This window comes from Elephas maximus, chromosome 2 (assembly GCF_024166365.1).
Source record: "Elephas maximus indicus isolate mEleMax1 chromosome 2, mEleMax1 primary haplotype, whole genome shotgun sequence".
NCBI lineage: Eukaryota > Metazoa > Chordata > Mammalia > Proboscidea > Elephantidae > Elephas > Elephas maximus.
Genome location: NC_064820.1, coordinates 198,405,463 through 198,428,466, shown reverse-complemented (window position 1 = coordinate 198,428,466; position 23,004 = coordinate 198,405,463). Strand labels below are relative to the sequence as shown.

Sequence of the window (23,004 nt, the reverse complement as noted above, 5' to 3'; positions counted from 1 at the left end):
AGTTCCCCTCTCTCCTGCCTCTGATAGTCTCTTCTCAACACTTGCCCTTCTTCCTGACATGTGCTGTGTATCTGTTGGAATATTTCTTCTCTGTTGGCCTTCTCTGACCCAAATACCAGCTCCATCTAAGCAGGAACCTCACCTGCCTAGCCTGCAGGGGCACTCACAAAATATTTGTTAACCAAATGAATAAATTCACTCTCTCCTTCACCTGTTCATCCATTCATTCTGCAAACACCTGCTGAGCCCTGGGTTGGTGGGGACAAGGGACAGAGATGGATGAGACCCCACCTCTACGCTAGAGGGACGAGAAGGGAAGCAGGAGCCACCCCAGCCTAGTGTGATAAGTGCTGGTACTAAGAGTGAGCTGGTGTGCTGGGGAGTCCAGAGAAGGGAAGGACCAGCTGACCACCAGAGGGTCCGGGAAGGTCTCCCAGAGTAGGAGGTGTTTAAGGTCAGTAGAGTGGGAGGAGGGGGCAGCACAGGCAGAAGGAACAGCATGTGCAAGGGTGCAGAGACATGGCGCAACCTGGCCTGTGTGTAGAGTAGGGAACAGTCGGGTACTGCCGGGGACTGGCCTGTGGGGGGTGGGCTGGGCAGAAGGGTCTACAGAACATGAAGCCAGAGAGGTCTGAGGACCAGTCATGAAGGGCCTGAACGCCAGATGGAGGAGTTGAGCCCATGGGCAGTGGGGAGCCACTAAAGATTTCTGAGGAGAAAAGCATGGCTCTTGGCTAGAGAAGGATCCCTGGTGGTATAGTAGTTAAGAGCCTGGCCACTGAACCAAAAGGTCAGTGGTTCAAATCTGCCAGGTGTTCCTTGGAAACTCTATGGGGCAGTTCTCTGTCCTATAGGGTCACTATGAGTCAGAATCGACAGCAATGGGTTTGGGTTTTTGGTTTGACTGGAGAAGGGTCACAGCGGAGGGGTAAAGCAGCTTTGTTTACCCCACCTCCTATCCCTTACTCCTCACCCGGGCTTTTCTGAAAACCACTTGGGGGAGGCCTGTGCTAGGGGCATCCTAGGCCAAGGGCTGTGGCCTCAGCTGCTCTCTCCTCAGGGGGATGATGGGACACCAAGCCAGCCAGGGCCTCCTGGACCCCCAGGGCCCAAGGTAGGTGCATGCCCCTCCCCAACTAGCCCCCTGCCTCCCATCTCTCAGGGGTCCTATCTGTCTGTAAAGCCCCTCTCCTGTGCCTTTTCCAGGTACAGGTCGTGGGCTAGTGCCCAGGGCAGGCCATGGAGAGGCAGCAGGAGAGTCTGGACCTGCTTGCTCACCGATGGGCTGGTGTCACACCTAGGCCGCTCACCTCCCACACCCTCAGGTCCTCCTGGGTCCTGTCACAGGTGGCCCCACACTTTGACCTGTTTCCAAGCCAGGGACTGGAGTGTTGTCCTCGCTCCTCACTCCCCCTCACCCCTCAAAAAGGCCACCAAATCCTGGCCAACCTGCCTCCAGAATGAGCCCCTGAGCTGCCCCAACTCTGTGCCAAGACCCAAACCAGAAGGTGGTGGCTGTGTCCTGAGTACCTGGGGCTGGGAGAGCCCTGAGGTGCCCCCCCTACCAGGAGGCCTAGTTGTGAGGCCCTGAGAGCCAGGCCCACGTGCTCCTTCTCATGTGAATGTCTCTGTTTCAGGGTGAGCCAGGGAGCATGGGTCCCCAAGGAGAGAAAGGCATGGATGGCGCCCCGGGCCCAAAGGTGATGTAGAGTGTGCTGCAGAGTGCCTGCAAGCCCTGCTCAGACCCTTTTAAGCAGGGAGTCTGAGCGAGGCGCTATGAGTCGGAACCGACTCAACAGCAATGGGTTTTTTTGGTTTTGGTCTGGGCAAGGCTGGTCCTCTTGCACTCCCAATCAGAGCTTACCTGGGGGGCATGTGGCAGTGAATCTGGGTGAGTGAGGAGGCCCCCATCCCAGCCCAGCTCTGCTGCTAACTCACCAGGGAGCCTTGGGCAAGGGGTGGAACCTCCTGAGCCTCAGTGTCCCTCTCTCCATATAATGTGAGGCAGAGGAGAGGGTCACTGAGGCCTCCCTCCCACTCAAGCTCCAGAAGTCCCCTTGCTTGGGTGTTGTTCACGTAAATGGGGCCGTTAGGGCACCAGCACACAGCCCTTTGGGAAAGAGGGGGTCTGAGGCAGAGTCGGGGTGGAAAGCCGTTGGCTTCAGCCAGGCACTCAGGTAGCTGCAACCACATGTCTCCACAGGGGGACCCCGGCCACCGAGGCACAGATGGAGCCGCAGGGCCCCGGGTAAGCAGCCTCCCATTGGGCCATAAAGCTTCAGAAGGCCCTGTCCCCACAAGACTCCAGAGGAGGGCAGGGGAGCCCAGAGCAAGGAAGCTACACCAACAGGAATCTTTTTTAAATAATTCATTAGTGATTTTTGCTTTGGTTTCATAATACATGCATTTGATAAAACATTAGAGTAAGGATGTATAAAAATTAAGAGTTCCAATCTCTCCCTTCTCCTCTCCCTCCCTAGCTGAGTGTATGCCCTTCTAGACTCTTCTTTGAATACTCAAACCTAGGTCCTTGATTGTCCTGCACCTGGCCTACTGGGTGCCATTTTTTGACTCCACACCAAGTTTCATCCCTGTTGCTGGGAGCACAGCCACCGGGTTCCAGCTTGTGCCTGGGCTCAGATTGTTTTTAATCAGACCCTATTAATGTACCTTTAAGGTCCCTGAGTGGACACAAATAGTTCACTTTCAGCTAATCACTTAGAGGTTGGTGGTTTGAACCCACCCAGGAGCACTGCAGAAGAAAGATCTTCGTGATCTTCTTCCATAAAGATCACAACTCTGTGGGGCTGTTCTACTCTGTCCCATGGGGTCACTATGAGTTGGAATCAACGGCTACAGGTTTAGTTTTTCGTTGAGTTAATATACCTTTATGTTGGTATGTGGGATCCTGATCCCAGCTCTCACCTCAAGTAGTCAGGTACCCTCATGTTCCCAGAGCTTTGGTTTTCTCCTTTAAAAAATAGCTCTAAGCCCACACCCTGGTTGTGCAGGCGCCTGGGGATTAGGCTAGATGCTGAGTATGGAAGTTCCTCACAAACTCACAATTCCATACAGGCCAGTAGTGCCCAGTGGGCAGCTGGCAGGTAACGCTCAGGCCTGAACCAAGGCACTCACAGCCTCTCACTTTCCCCCTGACAAAGATCAGCCTCGGTAGTGAAATGAGGTTCAGAAGGGGAGGGCTGGGTCAGCCACTAGTGAGCAGGCGCCTGGGCCTACAGTGCCTGGACAGACACCCACTCGTAGCCAAGAATGAATGGGGACTTTAGTGTGCGGTTTGTGCAGCCTCTACCAGAGGTTGTAAAATGGTGGCACAGGGCAAGATCCAGCCTGCACATGGCTTTGGTTGGGCCTACATGGTGTTTTGGAGAGTTTTTGTGGGAGTTTTTGCCAACATTTAAAAATCTGAAGAACTTCACATGAAAGTGAGGATTTCTAGTTTTTTTGAAACTTAAGAATCAAGCTTCAGTGAGCTTGAATTCTCACATGAAGGCAAATCACAGCTACCCTCCAGACCAGGCAGGGTGCAGTGTCTTCCTCAGTTGGCACTAGGCCCACCTGCCTGACCCCTGGGGGCATTTTATCAGTAAGTCTGGGAACAAGTGCCAAGAAGGAATGTGGGAGAGGTCCACCAGGCCCACCTGAGCCAGGCGTACATTGGTGGCCACACACAAGTGCACAGGGGCATGGGGGCTCCCCTGTCGGACTCCTCTGTAGACGTGGAAACACAAACAGGCTGCCCGCTGCCCTGCCAACGTAGCTCCTCCCTGAAACACTTGGTTTTCTTCCTGCCACAGGGCCTGCCGGGCTTCAAGGGTGAGCAAGGAGACACTGTGGTGATTGACTATGATGGCAGGATCTTGGATGCCCTTAAGGTAGAGTCCCTGGCAGATGGGGATGTGGGGGTTGTTCATTTCCTTAGGGACTCATTACAGACGTGTATTCATCCTGCACTTCGTTACACAGGGGCAGGGCAGAGGCAGCTTAGTACAAAGACCCAACCTTTCAAGGTGCCTGATAAGGCAGAACTGGGCAGCAGGAAATTAATGCTGCATGAGACCCCCACGAGGCTAAGAGGGCTGAGCCCCTCAGACCACGGCAGAGAGGAAAGTACACCCTCGGGCCATCCCTAGTCTCCAGTCTCAGCAAGGCCTCCTTGGGGCCTTCCTGGGTCTTCTAGTGACTGTTGGAGTGTGTGTGAGAGTGACATACCTGCTCCAGGAGCCCAAGAGGTGTGTGGCCTGTGAACCTACCCAGGGTCTGGCAAACTCAGGCCCCATCCCCAGTGGAAACGTTGGTGCCAGCTGCTCACAGTTCCCAGGGAAGAGAGCTGGGGTTGGGCAGGGGAGGCTCTCAGAGAGCAGACCGGGCATTTGCGTGGGCTCCACTTGAACTTCAATCCCAGATATCTCCCCCAAGCTGCAGAGGAGTACATGTTGATGTGAACTGCAGCCCACCCGGACCTGCATGGAGTAGCATGGCCCCAAGTGGACACACAGTGCATGGTGTGCCCAGGCGGCCAGGGGCCACTCAGGGGGAGCTCTGTGACCACAGGAGAGGCAGGGGCCCAGATGACAGATGCCAAGCTGGGGTGATGGCTCAATTCAGTGGGAAATGAGGAGCCATAGCTGGTTCTTGAGCAAGTAATATTTTACAAAATCATATTGGTGGAAGACTAGCTGGGGAATGGTGTGGACGGTGAATGCCAGTGGGCGAGGGGAGAGCTGGAAGCAGAGGCTACCTGGGAGGTAGGAGCCAGGCCTGGGCCTAGAGGAGGGGTGGATGGAGTGCAGGAAGTATAGTGAAGCCGGGTACATACCTGTGGAAATGCCAGCATGAAGGAAGGCAGGTTCGAGAGAGGAGAGTCCTAGAGCCTGCGGGCTGGGGACTAACAGGGGTTTGGCCTTAGGGAAGGGCTTGAGTTTGTGGCTGAGAAGAGGGGGATGCTGGACCATCCTGGGGGGAGGGTGTCGAGGTGTTGAGTAGAGGGTGATGGCGAGCCTGCAGGAAGCCTGGTCAGAGGGGAGCTTGGGAGTGGAGTCAGACCTGGGACACAGAAGACCTCCTTCCCTACCAGTGAGACAGAGGAACTCTGACATACAGGGATGGAGCAGGAGTGGTCAGAGGGCTCCCAGAGAGGCAGACAGGACGACTGGTGGAGATAAGATTTCTGGCTGATCAGCTGGGGATTTTAGCTTGTTTCAAGAGGTAATGGGGAGCCATCGTAGGCTCTTAAGCAGGGGAGTGCTGTGAAGAAATGTATACTTGAGGCCGACTAGCTCTGAGGGCAGAGGGACTCTGGGCCCTACATGGGCAGCGTCCACTGTAGTTTCTCAGCCAATGGGTGCTGCTGCCTCCCTGACCTCCCACAAGACAGGGACTAGACCAAGTGGACGTGCAATGTGGTCTAACTTGAGGGAGTGCAGCTACCAGGGCCCTGGAGTCCTGCTGCAGCCCAACTGGGCAGGCACCTGGCTCCCAGGGTGGAGGGGTGAGCAGCAGTGACCAGCTTGACTTTTGCACACAGGGTCCTCCCGGGCCACAGGGGCCCCCAGGGCCACCAGGGATCCCCGGAGCCAAGGTCAGTGCAGATGCAGCTCTGTGGTCCCCACATTCCCTGTCTCCCCCCACCTCCTCGATGTCCCCTCTGATTCTTTGTCCTGGAGTCCTGGCCTGGCTTCTGGGAGGCTGCTCCTTTCTAACCAAGCTGGGTGCCCTCTTCCTGAGTCCTGGCTACTCCCTGGAAAGCCACATTCACACGTTTAACCCCATAAATCAGCTCCTCATGACATCACAGCAGTCCCATAGATTGATGTCACCATTCCTATTGGCGGACCCACTCGTCCTCTGCCCACTCCCCTCGGGAGAAGATGCCGAGACTTTGAAGTTAGGTGGGGTCTCTCCTGGCACCTCATTCCTATGCTGTGCGGCCTGGAGCAAGTCATTTAAACCTGGAGCCTCAGCTCCCAAATCTGTGCCATGTGGCCCATAGATTACTCCTGTGGGCTGCACCACCAAAAGGTCGCTGAGGAAATGGAGGGAGGGGAGTATCCAGTACCAGCAGTGGGCGCCTTTCTGAAGGTCTGACTGCAGGAACGCAGCTTCTGCCCAGGGACCCAGCCCAGGAATTGTGTGCCATGGTGGGTAGGGCAAGGAGCACCGGCCCAAGCCCCCGGCCGCAAACCCCTCTGGAGCCTCAGCAGACCATACTCTTCCTGTCTGTTCCCTCCCAGGGAGAGCTCGGACTGCCTGGTGCCCCTGGAATCGACGGAGAGAAGGTCTCTGGGCCTTTGCTTCCCCGGGGTGGTGCTGGTCCCTGGGGTGGGCAGTGTGTGTGCGTGCGCACGCATGTGTGTGCACATGTGTGTAGCACTAGAGAGAGGCCCCAGTGGGAGAGAGGGTGGGGCATTAGGGTAAAAACATGGGCTCTGCAGCCAGGCCACCTGTAGGTACATCCTAGCCCTAGGTATGCACTGTCTCCTGCAGCAGCAGCCTCCTCCCCCAGAGGTGAGAGTACCCATGGGGCCTTGAGAACTAAATAACTCCATGTGTGTAAAACACTTAGAGCAGTGCCTGGCACACGTCAGCAAATACTCTACAAATGTTAGCAAATGTATTGCTGTCATTATTATAATTATATGCGTGGGTGGAATCCTACATGGACCTGAGAATGTCCCGGGTGTCACCTGACACCACTGGGTCCCTAGTGCACAGCACATGGTGGGTGTTAATTGGTTGAGTGAAGGGATGCAGTGGCTGGTGGAAGAGGGGTGGATGTAGGGCCTGGGGGCTCCCACTACTGCTGGCTCTTGAGATGGGAGCACTGAGTTGAGCCCCAGGAGTGCCCCACAGTGGCTGCCCCAGTCCCCCCTGCCCCATGCAGTAAGGCAGGGGTGGGGCACACACCTGTCTCCATCTAGGCCCCTGCTGCATTCAGCGAAGCTTCCAGCCGCTGGGACTCCCAAGGAGGAAAGAGGGTTCTGACTGGCCTGGCTAAGGCTCAGCTCTGGGGCCCGCCAGGGTGGGAAGGGAGAATGCCTGCTGAGCCCACTAACCCTTTGTTCTTGTGGTCCTCAGGGTCCCAAAGGACCAAAAGGAGACCCAGGAGAGCCCGGGCTGACTGGACCCAAAGGGGAAGCAGGCGAGATGGGCCTGTCTGGCCTCCCGGTACGTGCTGGGCTAGCTCCCTGTACTAAAACTTCACGTGCAGGTGGGGGAGACCCGAGGTAAATGTGTGCTCATAAGGCAGTGGCTGGAGGCTGTGGGGCAGGCCGGTGTGCAGGTCAGGGTGCCAGGTTCACACTCCAGAGGCCCTGCCAGCTCCTACATGTGGCACAGCCCAAGGACACCTGGCCTTTGACTGGAAGCTCTGAGCCCCCGTCCAGCACTGATCTGGCTCACTGGTGGCCCAGGGCAGGCTGCCCCCACCTTTAGCTTCCATTTCCTTATCTATCAAAGAACCTACTAGCTATATCATGGGGCACCCATAAAGATGAAAGGAAGGAGCTGGCCTAGCCAGAGCAAGGTGGCCAGATAGTCAGCCTATGTGCCCAGACCTAAACCGCCTGAGCTTGCATCCAGCTCTATCCTGGCCAAGTGACCTAACCTCCTTGTCCTCAGTTTCCTTATCTGTAAAATGAGAATGGCAATTTCCTACTGCTATGAGTCAATGCATGGACTGGGCCAAAAATGGCACCTGGCACACAATGACTATCCACTATCACTGTCACCACCATTTTTATTGTTGCTTTTTTTATTGTTGTGGCCCACCACCCGTCAGACAGTTTGTTGTACTTTGGTGACTTTCGTACTCCTGTGATGTTGGAAGCTATGCCACCAGTATTCCAAACACTAGCAGGGCCACCCATGAGGGACAGGTTTCAGTGGAGCTTCTGAACTAGGAAGAAAGGCCTAGCAATCTACTGAAAATTAGCCAATGAAAACCCTATGGATCACAATAGACCATTGTCTGAATGAGTGCTGGAAGATGAGCCCCCTAGATTGGAAGGCACTCAAGACACACAGTGACCGAAACAATGGACTTGAGCATACCAACATTCAGTCGTGAAGATGGTGCAGAACCAGGCAACGTTTCATTCTGTCTGCGCGTGGGGTCGCCGTGAGTCAGAATCGACTCTGTAGCAACTTACAACAGCATCATTGTTGTGGCTGGGTGGGGGCGCTGCCACTGGGTGTGGCTCAGAGTTGAAACTCACCTCACCCAGGGCCACTCAGACAAAGAGGGGGTGCCCAGGACTGAATGGGCTGTACTCCCAGAGCCCCTGGCTGTCCCCTGCACCACAGGGAGACAAGTTATCAAGCTGTTAATATGCTCCCTAAACACCCACTGTGCTCGGTACCCAGGACGTTCACCCAGATTTTAGGAAAAAAGTTTTTAGGCTGCAAAGGACAAAAATAACACTGCTGCCTGGAAATCTAATGCAGGGAGGGAAGGGGAGGTCACCGAGCACTGAGGACGATGATTTTGGCAATGGTCACAAAGGGTCACAGGCCACTTCATCCTGCAGGGCATCGATGGCCCCAAGGGGGAGAAGGGAGAGCCGGCACCGGACACCCTACAGGACAGCCTGGTAATGGGGGAAGGGGCTGGGGGTCAGGGTCTTCCCAACACCCCACCCAGGCCACTGGAGCCCTGGGCCTTGGAACCCGGAGGGGCCGCCTGGCCTGACCACGCGGGGGGCAAGGGCAAAAGGGGGCATGAGGGGGCCTCAGGATGTGTCCTTTGCTGAGGCTTGCCTAAGAGTCACAGGCAGCCACCGGGCCCCTCCTGGGGCGGGAAGAAGCCCCATCTCCACTACTCCACGTCCCGAGTGTTGCTCCAATGTCTGATGAGCTCAAGGGTGTGAATAGTGACTAGGCCAGTGGGTGACTAACCCATCTCTGATTCTTCCTAGGCCCAGATCATAGTGGAACCAGGGCCCCCCGGGCCCCCTGGGCCCCCAGGCCCCATGGTAAGGACTGTTTGGCTTGAATCAACCAGGATATAAAGAGGGTGGTGGACATGGGGCCCAGAGCTGTGGCCAAGGGGTAGACAGGACTTCTGGGGAGGCAGGGGACACATTGGGCAAGGACAGCACAGCCTGGGTCTGGGCTTGGGAGGCCCCAGAGGTCAGGGCCATGGGCAGGAAGGGGCGTACGGGGCCAAGCAACAGAGCCCGGACCCTGAGGCCAGGCTCTGGACCCAGCCAGAATGCCTTCTGATCTAGTCTCTCCTCCTTCTCCAGGGCCTTCAGGGAATCCAGGGTCCCAAGGTGAGTGCTGGGGAGTAGGTGGAAGGCCCCCCAACAGCTGCAGACAAACAGCTAGGGTTATGTCAGAAAGCCTTGCTAATGGCAAAGTGAGAGCCCCACACTTGGCCAGACCAAGCCCACATCTTCCCTAGAACTGAACTTAGTGAATCTCCTGGAGACTCACTTTCTGGATGGCCCAGCCCCACCTGGGCTCTGTCTCTTATGCTCTTGCTCTACCTCAGGGCCCAGTCTGCCCCCCACCGCCATCCCTCTCCTGCTGTCTCTGCCTCCTGGCCCCATTCCTCCACCTTTCTCTGTGCCTCTCTCTTCCTGGTCATCACCTCCACCCCAACATCCATCTCTCAGCTGCCCACAGCCTGAGCATGGAGGCTCGGGTCTGTTGTGTATCACATGATGCTGTGTCCCCTGCCCTTAAAGCCACAAGTGCATTCTGCCCATGTGCCCTGTTCCGGGGAGATAGAAACATAGGGTAGGCCAGCTGACCCCACTGCTGGTCACGCTGTCATCCTGTCTACCCTTGGGGCAAACCCATTGCTGCTCCCCTAGCTCGGAGGCCAAGTGGGGACTCAGAGTCACTGGTCCAGGCCGGGCCATGCATTGGCCCAGCCAGATGTGCTGTTTCCGCTTCTGTCTTGTCCCAAGGCCACCCAGATCCCATTTTGAGGAGGCAGCCGTTCTCGAGGGACGGGCTCCAAGACTGGCCTCAGAAACCTGTTGGATACTCAGCCCTGCCACTTGCTGGCTATGTGGCTGGGCTTGTCCCTTCCTTCTCTAGGCCTCCCTTTCCTCACCTGTGGTGTGAGCGTGACCTTAGCCACCACCCATGATTGCTGAGGGAGCCGTGTCTGTGAAAGCCCTCTGTCAGGGTACCTGCACACAGCTCTTTCTGATTAGTTGGGATGAGGAGTAAGCCAGGGCCAGGCTTGCACACCCCAGCTCTCCTGTCCTGCCATCTGCCTGCCCTCTTTCCCCTGACTGACTTCCCCTCTTCGCCTCCAGGGCTTGGATGGAGCAAAGGGAGAGAAGGGCGTATTGGGCGAGAGAGGCCCCAGCGGCCTGCCTGTGAGTGCAATGAGCCTTGTTTGTCTGTAAAAGGTTAATTCCTGTGACCTTCATGCCTCTTGACCCACCCACTCCTTTTCCATCTAGGGTCCAGTCGGCCCACCTGGCCTCATTGGGCTGCCAGGAACCAAAGGAGAGAAGGTAGCCACCCTCAGGGATCTCCCCCCGGTTGCAGCCACATGCCCACGGTATCACTCAGCCAGTGCACCTCGCTGGGTCAGAGTTTAGGCTCTGTGGACATCATGTCTGTCCTGCCCTTTGTTGGCCTGTGGGTCTCTCCTGCCCCATGTCTGTGGCCAACCCACAGAGCTAAACTTCCCAACAGCTGTGCTCCCAGCACCCCCTCCCCAGATTTCTTAAACCCTTTCTTTGTCTCTCCTCAGGGCAGACCTGGGGAACCAGGACTGGACGTAAGTGTCTCATTGTTCGCCATGATTGGGTTCCTCTTCTGTGTAGCTCCTGCCCCCATGCTGCCCATACAGTAACCTGATCTGGCTGGCACATGTGTGACCCTCTTTCCCAGGGCTGGCACTACAACTGACTGATGCCCCTTGTGTCCCCAATGCCAAGTGCAGTGCACAGCCAGAGTAGATGTTTTATAGGTAGATGGATAAAAGAATGAAAGGAGAGGAAAGGAGGGAGAAAGGAATGGAAGAAAGGAGGAAGAAGGGGGGAGGAAGGGATGATGGACGGATGGATAAATGAATAGATGGACAGAATAGATGGATAAATAGATGGGTGGGTGTGTGGATGGGAGGAGCAAGGGAGGGAAGGAGGAAGGTAAATGGATAGGTGGGTGGATGGTTGATGCATGGATGGATGACGGATTGGGGCAGGGAGGTGGGGGGAGTAGTGAGGAGGCTGTTGCAGTACCCTGGTGAAAGATGATGAGGCTTCAGCAAGGGCAGTATGGGGGAAGGGGAAGAGGGGAAGTAATAGCTCAAAGTTGATTGGATCAAGTCTCATTTGGTTACAAATGATAGAAAACACAATTTAAACTGTCTTCAACTGACCCATAACTGAGGGTAGAACCCAGGAAACTCAAGTTGCTATTTCCAGGGAAATGATGACTAGATACAGGAATGAAAGACTTTAAGGAGGGAATATTGCCTTGGAGAGCAACCGCTGTCAAGGAACCCTAGCTTGGGTCTCTGAGTGTGTTCCATTGATGAGAAGGGGCAGGGGACGGAGACCATGCTGGTCTAGTTCAGGCTCTGGACCCAGCAAAGTAGTGGAGGTGGAGGTAGAGAGACTCCATGCTCCATAGATGTGGCCACAGCTGCCTTCCAGCCCTGGAGCTCAGGGTGGTATCTCAAAGCCATGCCCACCCACTCCACCTGGTCCTCTCTCACTCCACCTGGCCCAGCTGAAATGGAGATTCCACTCAGAAGCTTGCCCTGACCCCCACACCTGGACAGACCAGCCCCTGTCCCCTGGGGACTCCATGGTTGACTCCTTTGTCACTGAGCATTGGTACTCATTGTCTGCACCCCTGCCTGCCTTGTTAGACTGGAAAGGAGGGAATGCACCTGATCTGTTTCTCTGTCCCCAGTGTCCAGCCCACACCTCAGCTCCTAGTAAATGCTTAGTAATGTTGGTTAGATGGATGGACAAATGAACGGATGGATAGGTGGGTGTACAAGAAACTGAGCCAAGGGCAAAGAACAGAGGTCACCATTTCACATCTGTCCAAGACATCGGCATAAACTCCATGAGATTCATGGGTCTTTGTCCCCCACCAAGCCTGAGCCAGGCCAGCTGCTCTGGCTGTGAGTTGAGAGAAAGCCTTTTGCTGGCAGCTCTGCCTGTCCGTGGGCCTCCACCCAGAAAAGCCTGCAGCATTCTACTTTGGAGGGAGCCATGCTGGTGTCCTACATGCGTGTCTCCTAAATCAGTCTCTACCCAGCATACAGGTCACCTTACAGCTGAGGCTTGGCTAGTTGAGAGGGAGGGGGCAATGGATGAGAGAGGAGCAGGATGAACAGATAACAGAGGCAAACCTTGTTTTTGGATTTAACCTTTATCCTTTTGTCAGGGTTTCCCTGGACCTCGAGGAGAGAAAGGGGACCGGAGTGAGCGTGGAGAGAAGGTGGGACAGGGGAGAGGAGGTGGGGTATGGATGAGGAGGTAGAGCAGGGAGGAGGAGCTGGGGGGGGGAGGTGGGGTCAGGAGGGAGGAGGTGGGGGGGAAGAGGTGGGGTCAGGAGGGAAGAGGTGGAGCAGGGGAGAGAAGGTGGGGGGTGCAGGTGGGGTCAGGAGGGAGGAGGTGGGGGCAGGGGGGAAGAAGTAAGGACAGGAGGGAAGAGGTGGAGCAGGAAACAGAAGGTGGGGCAGGGGGAAGGAGGTGGGGGCAGAGGGGAGGAGGTGGGGTCAGGAGGGAGGAGGTAGGGACAGGGGGAAGAGGTGGGGTCAGAAGGGAAGAGGTGGGGTCAGAAGGGAAGAGGTGGAACAGGAGAGAGAATGTGGGGTGGGGGAAGGAGGTGAGGTCAGGAGGGAGGAAGTGGGGGCCAGGGGAGAGGAGGTAGGGGTATGGGGGAGGAGGTGGGGACAGAAGAGAGGAGGTAGTGGCAGAGGGCAGGAGGTGGAGCAAAGGGGAGAAGGTGAGGACAAGGGGACCGAAGTGGAACTGGGTAGTGGAGATGGGGGCCAGGGGGAGAAGATGAAGGCAGGGGCGAGGAGAAGGAATAGGCAGAAACAGGCAGAGAAAAGGTGGAGACAGGTTGGAAGATGTTGGAGTGGCCCTGAGCCTGGCAGCCATGACCATCCCCCATTTCCCTTCTTGTGCAGGGGGAGCGAGGAATCCCTGGCCGGAAAGGAGTGAAGGGCCAGAAAGGGGAGCCAGGACCACCTGGCCTGGACCAGCCCTGTCCTGTGGTAAGTGTTGGGGTGGGCGGGGCCCCACCTCAGGGCTTGCCACCTACAGCCAAGGTCAACCAAGATTCACCTTGTTCTCAGCACTTAGGTCTTGTTGCCCCCTCCCCCAGTTCCCACCCCTGACCCTCCACCTGCTGGCCAGGGTCACTGCCCTTACCTCACTCAGCCCCAGGGTATCCGGCCTGAGGGGCCCTATGTTGGGTGGGGGGTGAGGAGGGGATAGACCCTGAGCCCTGAGCAGAGGGTACTTGCCACGACATTATCAGGACATGCCTGGGCCCTGGGAAGGGAAGCCCGGCAGTGATTGGGGGGGTTCAGAGAAGACCATTACTATCCCCAAATGCCCCCCTGCTCCCCACCCTGCCACACCTATGGCTGCAGTCTGGGCCTGACTCTCTGGGCTTGAGACAAGATGGAGCCAAAACTCATGCTTCCTCATCCATGAATGGGGCAAGACCATCCTTCCTTCTCGGGGTGACTATCCCTGCCCTTCTTTCCTTCCCTTCCCAGAGGAATCCTTTTCTAGCCTGGGGGCAGCCCCACCCTTGTCCCTTGCTTCTGCACAGAACCTTTCTCCTTTCTTATTCTTTCACTACAGTCCTCATGGTCCAGCAGACCTAGTGCCCAAAACCACCACGGTCAGTCCCCTTTCCTAGCAGGCAGGGAGGGCTTGGGGCCCCAGCCTTCTAGTGGAGCATAAAAAAAAACCCAGTGCCACAGACAGGAGAAACAGGATAGCTGACTTTCCGTATAAAACCCACCAAACATTTATACCAGACCACCCAGCAAGGGCTCGGGGAGGGTTCTCCAGCAGGGAGAACCCCACTGGGGTCAGAGCCAGGGGCCAAGAAGGAGTTACTGCAGCCCTCTATCCTCAGTCTCCTCATCTATACAATGGGTGTGGTAATCCGTTCGTCCCAGTGGTTTTGAGAATTAAGTGATAAAAAGACATGAAAAGCAGAATGGTAAACATGTAAAAAAATGTGCCCAGGACAGTGGGGGATGGGGTGGCCCAGCCAAGCAGCTCGAGGCCCTGGGCCAGGACTTCCCTTCGCATCAGTAAGCTCTTGTCTTTGAAACAGGAGAATCCTAAATGCAGAGGCAAGCAAGGGGCACCAGGCTCGCGGGGCCTGGCGTGGGGCAGCGGGCCCTGCCCTGTGGTACAGTATCTGCCTGCTGTGTGCTGTGCTGTGCTGTGCTGTGCTGTGCTGTGCTCGGCGGGGCTGCCTGTGCCCAATCCTCCGCCCCCACCCTCCTTCACTTCTCCTTTCCATCTGCCCCTCCTGGCCCACCCCATCCGGCTCCCCGGCATATGACTCTGAGGGGGTGCTCCCATGGATTTCAGGCCTGCACTGTGTGCCTTGGAACAGAGTGAAGTGTTTTCTGCCCTGGCACCCCGCAGGGACTCTACACTGAAGGATCATTCCTTTTCCCTCTCCAATCCCCCACCACCAGGCTGCTCGAGGCCACTTGTCCTCCTCCTGGGTCTGGTGGCTAAGAGGGCATTGCTGCTGCCCTAGGCAGCCACCTTGCCCCATGCCCAGTTTCCACCCTGGCCACACTGGCCTACCCAGCCTGCCACTCAGACCCCAGACACAGGGTGCAGGACAGGCTGGAGACACTCATGGAGACATGGCTGCCTGATGCTAACAGCTCCCAGGCCCCAGGGTGAGGGCCAGAGTCGCTGGGTCAGCTGCCAGGCAGGAAGCCACGCGACCACTCAGCAGGGCTGGCCCCAGGCTGCTTCCTGGTCAGTGACTATCTGGCATGATGCCCATTACTCCACAGTGTCTGTCTCTGCCCACCAGACAGATGTCCCGAAAGAGTAAAGACCCCAACTAAGCACTTAGGCACGTGCTCTGCACAAGTACAGGGAGGGCCCATCATGTCTACGACCCGGCTTCCAGGGTGGACAGAAGGAGACAGGCTCTCCGCTCAGGCCCTGCCTCAGTGGGGTCCAGCAGCCTCACCTGGCAGGCCCCCAGGCCGTATCCTCCTTCCACCTTAAAGGGTGTGGGCTGGGTATAGAAAAGGGGACCAACCCTGCGCCCAGTCACTGAAGCTCTCTTCCTTTTCAGGGCCCCGACGGGCTGCCGGTGCCCGGCTGCTGGCATAAGGTACCTTGCAGGGCAGAGCCTCTGGCTCAGGCTCAGAGGAGGGGGAAGTGTGGGTGGGCAGGCGGACCCTGGGGCTGGTGCCGTCACTCAAAGATTTGAGTATCTGCAGCTCTCTGTCTAGTGGCTGAACAGCCAGGTGTCCCCAGCACAATGTAGTTTTGGCTCTGCTGGCCCAAGGCCTGGGGCTGTGGTCCTGGGGGACTGTGCCTGACCCACCCTGTTGGTCGACGTGGGCTCAGTCTGGGGCTGGCTACCTGTCCTCCTGGCACTCTGTCCAAACTGTACCACTGAAAGGGAGCAGAGGTCAGAAGCCTAAAAGACGGAGTTGGAGCCACACCTGTTCAGGAGGAAATGGGCCGGACGTGGCTACCAGAAAAGGGTGACGCGGGCAAGGGCAGCCCCAGGGCCTCACTCCCCTCCTCACTTCCATCTTTCCCTCCTTTTCCAGTGATGCCAGCACCCAGCTTACAACCTGTACCAATCCGTGTGGATGCTTTTAATTTTTGTAAAAACGAAACAGTAATATATTGATCCTTTTCATGGGATGCCACTACCTGTGGCCATTCCCATCAGAGAGTGTGCCCGGCTCAGCCTCAGAAGGATAAGCCTGCACCGCTGGCAGGAGCGTGGAGGGACGATGCAGGGGGAGCACCCGCCGGACGTGGCTTTCCTGGGAAGGAGACGATGGTGATGGTACCTGGTTCCGGTGAGGCTGGGAACACGCCGGCTGGGCCTTCAGTCACCTGATTAGCCAAGACTCACAGCTGCCCACTGCCCCGCAGAGCCTGCCCCCTGACACTCCGGAGCCCTGGTGCCCCACCCTGCCCACCAAGCCCAGGGCTTGTTGGCAGCCACTCTGGTTTCTCCCACCTCTAGACTCAGCCACTGCCAGCTGCCCACCCCTCAGCCTCCCAGACCCTGGAAGCACCAGGGCCGGACAAGACTCCCACCAGCACTTGCAGCTGGACACTGGAAGCACCCCTGAGTGGGTCTGGCTCCCGCCGGTGGCCTAGGTCAGTGGGCCTCGGGCAGCCAGCCTTCACTGAGAACACTGCTCTGGCTGGGAGTCATGGCCATGTGCCATGATAACTGGGATGTGGGCCCAGCTGCAGGTACCCCAGCGACCTCCAAATGCGGATGTTGGAGGGTCCCAGGCTGCTGTTCCTGCCTCTCCCACACCACCCAGGTCATGGGTGTGAGGGCACTTTGCAGGCCTGAGGACCCCAGCCTCTGGCTCAGGATTGGGTCTCGTTGGTCCCAAGTCTGCAGCCTAGGAGAACTCTGGGCAGTGCTGAAACAGCCCCGCCCCTGGTGAGATGTGCTGATGAAGCAAACTACCGGCCTGGTCCGCAGCCAGCCTGAGCAGGTTATGAGACCTGGGCGGCCTACACTCAGACAAGAGGCTTTTCCACCTCTGACAAGGGTCCCAGTCACCAGCTCCGCCCCCCCCGCCTCACCTTCCATCTGTGTAGCTGGACATTTGCTGCATGTAATAAACCACAAATATGTGTCTGGATGTGCCTGTCCTTGCAGACTGCCTCCAGGTCCCTTTGGGTGAGGATTCAGCCCAGTACCATCTCAGTCTGGCCATTGCTTGGGGGTAGAAAGGGAATTCTCCCTAAGTCACCCAAGAAACCACAGAAGGTAGTTCAGGGTCCGGGCAAAAGATGTTGTTAGGGTTGGGTAGACCCAGACTCCCAGCCTGGCTCTGCCATGTCCCAGCTAAGTTGCCTGGCCCATCACTTCACAACCTCGAGCCTCTGTGCTCATCTGTTTGGTAACCAGTGACTGCTATGTAACAAATCACCCCAACACTTCTTGCCTTAAACAACAATCACTTCTACTTCTCAGGCAGTTCTCCCTCTAGCTTTCTCATGCAGCTACAGGGAAATGGCTGGGGCTGGATTCTTCTCGAAAGCTTCCTTGCTCCTATGTTCTGGCAGTTGACACTGGCTGTCAGCTGGGATCTCAGATGGCCAGAACACCTCCCATGACCTCACCACATGGTTTAGCCTTCCTCACAGTATGGAGGCTCAACGCTAAGGGTAACTGTCCCAAGTGGGCAAGCTGGAAGCTGTGTCACCTTTTATGGCCAAGCCTCAGAAGCTACATGGTGTCACTTCCCACCAGGGTCAGAGGTTCACCTAGCCTCAAGGCGAGGGAGCTAGACCCCACCTCTCAATGGGAAGAGTGTCATCATCATGTTTTAAGGAGAATATGTGGGAGAGTAGATCTTGTTGCAGCCATCTTGGAACATTCAACCTGCCATCTCCTCTGTAAATGAGATACTGGTTGGGTGAGGGTCCAGTGCAGTAGAATACGCCAAGAACTTAGGCCAGGTCAGATGCCTCGATGCTCCCATGATTCTTAGTCCTCTCTTGCAGAGCATTTCCAGTTTCTCATCCCAGCCGCTCCTTATAACAACTCAGAGAGAAGGACCCACTGAATGTGCCCATTTCACAGATGGTAAAGCTAAGCACACCCAGGGAGGTGTAGCTAAGGAAGGGCCTACAGTGATGGTGTCTCAGGCCTTTACCCTCCAAGGACTGGGGCCTAAGGAGGGCCACAGTGTGAGCAGTACCACCAGACTCCTGCCACAAAGCCTCCCCACTAGCAGAAGAGGCTCAAGCATACACGGGCTCTAACGGGGAGAAATATGTCAAATCTCATCTCCGTCTCCCTAAGGAGCTACTGATAAACTGCAGGCCATGCTGCTGGGTCAGGCATCTGGTCACCAGAGAAGCCAGTCATACGACAGGGAAGAGAAACAGTGGGACTGTGATGATTGGTGGGGCTCACTGGGTGTCAAAGCCTCTGGGGTCCCATCCTAAGCCTCAAACACCCACTGCATTTCACTGTTTACAAATCACTCCTCCTTCCACCCAGTTACCTCACTGGATCCCCTCACGCACCCTGTGAAGGAGGAAGGCTGTGTGGTAGGGGTCACCATTTAAGTTTTACATGTGGGACAACTAAGGCTCAGAGAGGGTAGTCACTTGCCAGGGGATGCACAGCCAGGACATGGTGGCCAGCTTGGGACTGGACCCAGGTTCTTTGATGCCCTAATTTGTCTTACCAAAATTGCTTGGCAAGGCATAGAGTTGTTAGGCAGCTCCAAAAAGCTGGGCTGCCAGGTATGCCCTTGCGGGAGTAGAAGCCATGAGTTCCACCTCCCTGCACACCCAAGGGACTCACTCAAGGGAGTCCCTTACCTGCTTCTTTGGGTAGGACGGGGCCATTCTTGGCCCATTGTTGCCCCCTTGTGGCCTCACCTTGTATCCTCAAGCCTGCGAACTTCAAAGTTTAGAGCCTGCTGACTTATCAGAGAGTTTGGGGTCCAGCAGCCCCTTGGGGTTAGGAGATTATGGAAGAATCAGTGACTTGCTCAAGGTCCTGGCTGAGACTTTAGGGAGCGCCCTGCCTCAGGGCTGAGCCTTAAAGGCTGAGGTGCCTGCCGCAAGTCTTCCTGACACAAAGCGCAGTTCTGCCTCAAACTACCCCCTTCAGAAAGAGAAGGAAGCATATTTATCTAGCATTTTTTTTTTTTTTTTTTTTTTTTTTACTGTGTGCCAAGGAATCCCTGGATGACACAAATGGTTAGGTGCCCAACTGCTAACCATAAGGTTGGCAGTTCGAGCCCACCCAGTGGCTCCTTGGGGAAAGAACTGGTGATCTGCTTCCATAAGGATTACAGCCTATTCTGTCACATGGGATCACTGTGAGTTGAAATCAACTCAACGGCACCTGACAACAACAACTTAACAAAAGGTTGGTGGTTCAAACCCACCCAGAGGCCCCTCAGAAGAAAGGTCTGGTATTCTACTTCTAAAAGGTCACAGCCTTGAAAACCATATGGAGCACAGTTCTACTCTGTACACATGAGGTTGCCATGAGTCAGAATCAACTTGACGACAACTGGGTTTGTTTTGTTTTGTTCGTATTGTGTGTCACACCCTGCACTCTGCATGGGGTAGATAAACTAATCACAGGGACTCCTATCTCCATCTTGCAGATGATCCTGAGGCCTAAGAGGAGTGGGCTTGCCCAGGTTTCCCCCCTCCTGATCCCTGGGTTACTCCCAGAAAAGCGTAGGATGCTTTTGGTTGTCCAGTGGCTGGGAGACACTCCTACCATTCAGTGGGCAGGTCCAGGGGATAGTAAATGTCTCAAGTGCGTGGGACAGGCCTGCCCAGCGAGGAATCATCTCACCAAGAATGCCAGTACCTCCCCTATTGAGAAACAGCATGCCCTGGGTTCAAGTCTTGGCTCAGCCACTTCTTCCTGCCCCTGCCCTCCTGGCCCCCAGTGCCACCTCAGAGGGCAAGCATGAGAGCATGCGCCAGAGGCAGGAAGGATTTCGCTTTCCTGAGCAGAAGAAGGAAAGGTATCCTGGTGTTGTCCTGCCCCGTTGTGGATACTTTTGGCCTGAAAAAAGGCCCACCTGATCTAGGCTCCAGCTTTATCTCCTTCTGACCCTGGACAGCCCTGGAGCTGGTAAGATGTGGGCTGGGCCCAGCTGCAGCCTTCTCACCCTCCATCCCAGGCAGGCAAAGCCCCTAAGCCAACCTGACTTTGAGCACCCTGGGCCTCAGCTGTGGCTGGAGTTTGGGCCTGGACAGGGCCAAAGATGGGTCCCAAACAAGAGTCTCAAACCTACACACACACACACACACACATGAAAAACTGGAACCACAGAGCGAGGAGGCGTCTATGGCTCTCTTCACCTAAGAGGAGGAGTGATTACAATGAGAGCACCGATGACCTCCATCCCACTCACATTTCACACAGGAGCAGGGGGTAGAGGGGACCTCAGGGAAGAAGCAATCTCTCACTAAATTTGGGAGGAAGTTTTTCAAGAATCATGTAAAAGATTCAATCCCACTTTCCAATTAAAAATCAGTAAGTCCAAATGTTCTTTAATCAACACCTTAGATATTTTATAATTTTAAGAGGAAAAAAGCAGCAATGAAGAAGTAAAGCAGAGGACTGGGAACCATGAAGAGGTACAGAAACAGAGGAACATGCAGGAGCTTTCCCTTCCCCAGCTGCCCAAGCCACCCTGCCCGTGGCCTGGTTCTAGGGTTCATCAAAGCAGAAGTCCCAGTGCCCTGCCCAGAAGCGGTTCTTTCTCTGCCATTGCAGCTTCCCAGGCTCTTTCAGGCCTTTTCCTCTCACTCCCTGGACTGCGAGTCAGGCAGACCTAAGTTGAGACCCGCCTCTGCTGCTGACTTTCTGTATGTCTGGGAGCAATGCCCTCACCCTTTCTGGAGCTCAGTTTCCTCCCATGTACAATAGGGCTCAGGAGACCTTAGTCGACCTCCCAAGTCTCTTCCTGCTTGAGCACTGTATCATTCTCTTGATGTTGGTTCATGCTGCCAATATTCTAGCAGCTGTGGTGGTGCCCTGAAGGCCGTCCCTATGGTGCTTGCTCCCCTTGGTCAGCACCAGCGGTGAGTGGCCCTCTGCTCTCCTCCTGCCCTTCCGGCTGCTCCTTCATGGGACTGGGATGGTCTAGGCCCTGCCCCAGCTCTGTGAGCCAGGCCCTGTGCTGGGTGCCTGCCACACACTCCCATTTACTCCTCACAGAGCATCCCATTTGACGCAGCGGAAGGCGACTCAGAGGCTGAGCCCCAGGCTTGGGCGAGGCCTGCGGGAAATCAGAGCACTGCAGAGCCCAGGAGCAGAGGCGGGGTTACCCCGGGCACCCTCCCTGGGAAAGGAAACTGCAAGGATCCGGGGAGCGAGGCCCAGGGGATTGTGGTTGGAGCAGCACCAGGCAAGGCGAGCCCAAACCCGGCTCCCGTGTGGCCATTACCACGGACCGATTCGGGCGTGGGGGCCCTGCCAGGTTTGCTGAACGAATAAATGAAGAGACGCACGATGGGCCGCTTTGGGGGCGGGACCCAAGGTGCCATCTACGCAGGGGGCGAGGCCTAAGGCGGGCGGGCCCTCCGAGCCGGGACGCGCTGCTCCCTGTCTCCTCGGCCAAGTCTCCGCACGAACAGCCGCCCAGGCGCGCACTGCCCCGGCGTCATGGCTGCGGACCAGCGCGGAAAGGCCGAGACTCTGGCCCTGAGGCGGCGGCTCATCGGGTACCAATGCGGGCAGGGGACGGCGCGGGGGCACCCACGACGCACGCACGGCCGGCGCGGAGCCTCGGCCTCCCAGCCCCGCCCGGCTTACCCCGCTCACGCTGCCCTGCGTTGACCGTTGGTTCCGTGGCCCCGGGAACAGAGCTGCGAGCAAGCCGGGCTCCGCGGCTGCTGCCCTTGAGGCCGCCGCGCCCGTCCTTCCCCTCTGGGCCGCCCCTCGGCCTGCCCTGCGGCTGGTGAGCCGCTCCGCCCGCAGCTGCTGCACGAACTTTTGGCAGCCTCACTAGGAAGCCTTTTCTTCCGGAGAAGACCTTTGCCCTGGCACCTGGGAGGACCTCACCCAGTGCCAGCTATAGAGTGACCCAGGAAGGGGCTGAAAGGACAGATGAAGGGCAGGGCTGGCACACAGGCAGCTTTGGTGAAAGTACATTTGACTTACCTGAGGGGCCCTCAGAGGGACATGGCAGTGAGGCAGCTTCTGGGCAGAGCTTGGGGCTGGCACCAGGCAGGGACAGCAGGGCCACCTGACTGGCAAGGACAAGTTAGGGCTGAGAGCCAGCGACCCAGTGTGGGTGCCCTCCCTCATACCCCTCCCAGCAAAGAAGCAACCTTAAGGAATCCTCCCCCGCCTCCCCTCCCCCCCCCCACGGCAGCCACTTCCCCCCCAATCCAAGGGACAGATGTGGGTTCGCGTGGAAATGAGCAAGACCACATAGCCTTGAAATGACTTAAACAATTTAATTTTTAGCAACTTCTTACCCCATCTCTTTCCTTCTTTTCAACCACCTATGGGATGGGAGGAAACCCTGGTGGCCTAATGGTTAAGAACTATGGCTGCTAATCAAAAGGTCGGCAGTTCGAATCCACCAGGTGCTCCGTGGAAACTCTATGGGGTGGTTCTACTCTGTCCTATAGGGTTGCTACGAGTCAGAATTGACTCGATGGCAACGGGTTTGGTTTTTGGGGTTTTATGGGATGAGAGGAGTCCCTGGGTGGTGCAAATGGTTAACTCAAAAGGTTGGCGGTTGAGGCCTGGTGATCTACTTCCAAAAAAGTAGCCATTGAAAACCCTGTGGAGCACAGTTCTACTCTGACACACATGGGGTCACCATGAGTCAGAGTCAACTTAAGGCAACTAGTTTATGGAATGATTTATGGAATGGGGAGACTGGAGACAGGGAAGCAACACCTTTCAAGCTTTTGTCCTTTCCAGAAACTGGGACAGAGTGGTGGAGGCCTGTGATGGGTGGACCTCACCCTTCAGGTCTTCAGACAAAGCTGTCCACCCCTTTCCTTTCCCCACAGCTCTTCCTGCAGACTCTTTTTCCCTGAGGATCCTGTTAAGATTACCCGAGGCCAGGGACAGTACATGTACGATGAACAGGGGGCAGAATACCTCGATTGCATCAACAATGTGGCTCACGGTCAGTATCATCCCTCAGACTATAGGGGCAGGAAAGGAGGCCAAGGCTGTGTGCCTGATCTGAGGGTGTCCTGAGGCTACAGAGGGGTGTGGAGAACCTGGGTCGAGTTGAGCCAGCCAGCATCCATAGCCAAAGAAGGCCCAGTC

The 23,004-nt window shown here is 56.3% G+C and overlaps 2 protein-coding genes across 8 annotated transcripts in view; both read left to right on the top strand.

Annotated features, from left to right (window-relative positions):
* Window positions 1–16,852, top strand: part of COL23A1 (collagen type XXIII alpha 1 chain) — a 429,766-nt gene extending 412,914 nt beyond the window's left edge. The window contains exons 13-29 of the mRNA XM_049874491.1: window positions 1,061–1,114; window positions 1,638–1,700; window positions 2,204–2,248; window positions 3,816–3,893; window positions 5,546–5,599; window positions 6,252–6,296; window positions 7,096–7,185; window positions 8,547–8,609; window positions 8,934–8,990; window positions 9,264–9,290; window positions 10,290–10,352; window positions 10,440–10,493; window positions 10,736–10,762; window positions 12,388–12,441; window positions 13,139–13,225; window positions 15,304–15,342; window positions 15,791–16,852. Coding sequence (XP_049730448.1) covers window positions 1,061–1,114; window positions 1,638–1,700; window positions 2,204–2,248; window positions 3,816–3,893; window positions 5,546–5,599; window positions 6,252–6,296; window positions 7,096–7,185; window positions 8,547–8,609; window positions 8,934–8,990; window positions 9,264–9,290; window positions 10,290–10,352; window positions 10,440–10,493; window positions 10,736–10,762; window positions 12,388–12,441; window positions 13,139–13,225; window positions 15,304–15,342; window positions 15,791–15,793 — 903 coding nt within the window. The 3' untranslated portion in view covers window positions 15,794–16,852. The remainder of the gene's footprint in view (window positions 1–1,060; window positions 1,115–1,637; window positions 1,701–2,203; window positions 2,249–3,815; window positions 3,894–5,545; window positions 5,600–6,251; window positions 6,297–7,095; window positions 7,186–8,546; window positions 8,610–8,933; window positions 8,991–9,263; window positions 9,291–10,289; window positions 10,353–10,439; window positions 10,494–10,735; window positions 10,763–12,387; window positions 12,442–13,138; window positions 13,226–15,303; window positions 15,343–15,790) is intronic.
* A 3,873-nt stretch (window positions 16,853–20,725) lies between these two features.
* PHYKPL (5-phosphohydroxy-L-lysine phospho-lyase) overlaps window positions 20,726–23,004 on the top strand; it is a 45,692-nt gene continuing 43,413 nt past the window's right edge. For 5 of the 7 annotated variants that reach the window (XM_049874461.1, XM_049874460.1, XM_049874462.1 and 2 more), the window contains exons 1-2: window positions 20,726–21,434; window positions 22,740–22,858. In XM_049874461.1, the coding sequence (XP_049730418.1) occupies window positions 21,376–21,434; window positions 22,740–22,858 (178 nt within the window). In that variant the 5' untranslated portion in view covers window positions 20,726–21,375. Of the gene's footprint in view, window positions 21,859–22,739; window positions 22,859–23,004 lie in introns of all 7 variants that reach the window. The other 2 variants (XM_049874464.1, XM_049874463.1) reach the window with 2 other exon arrangements.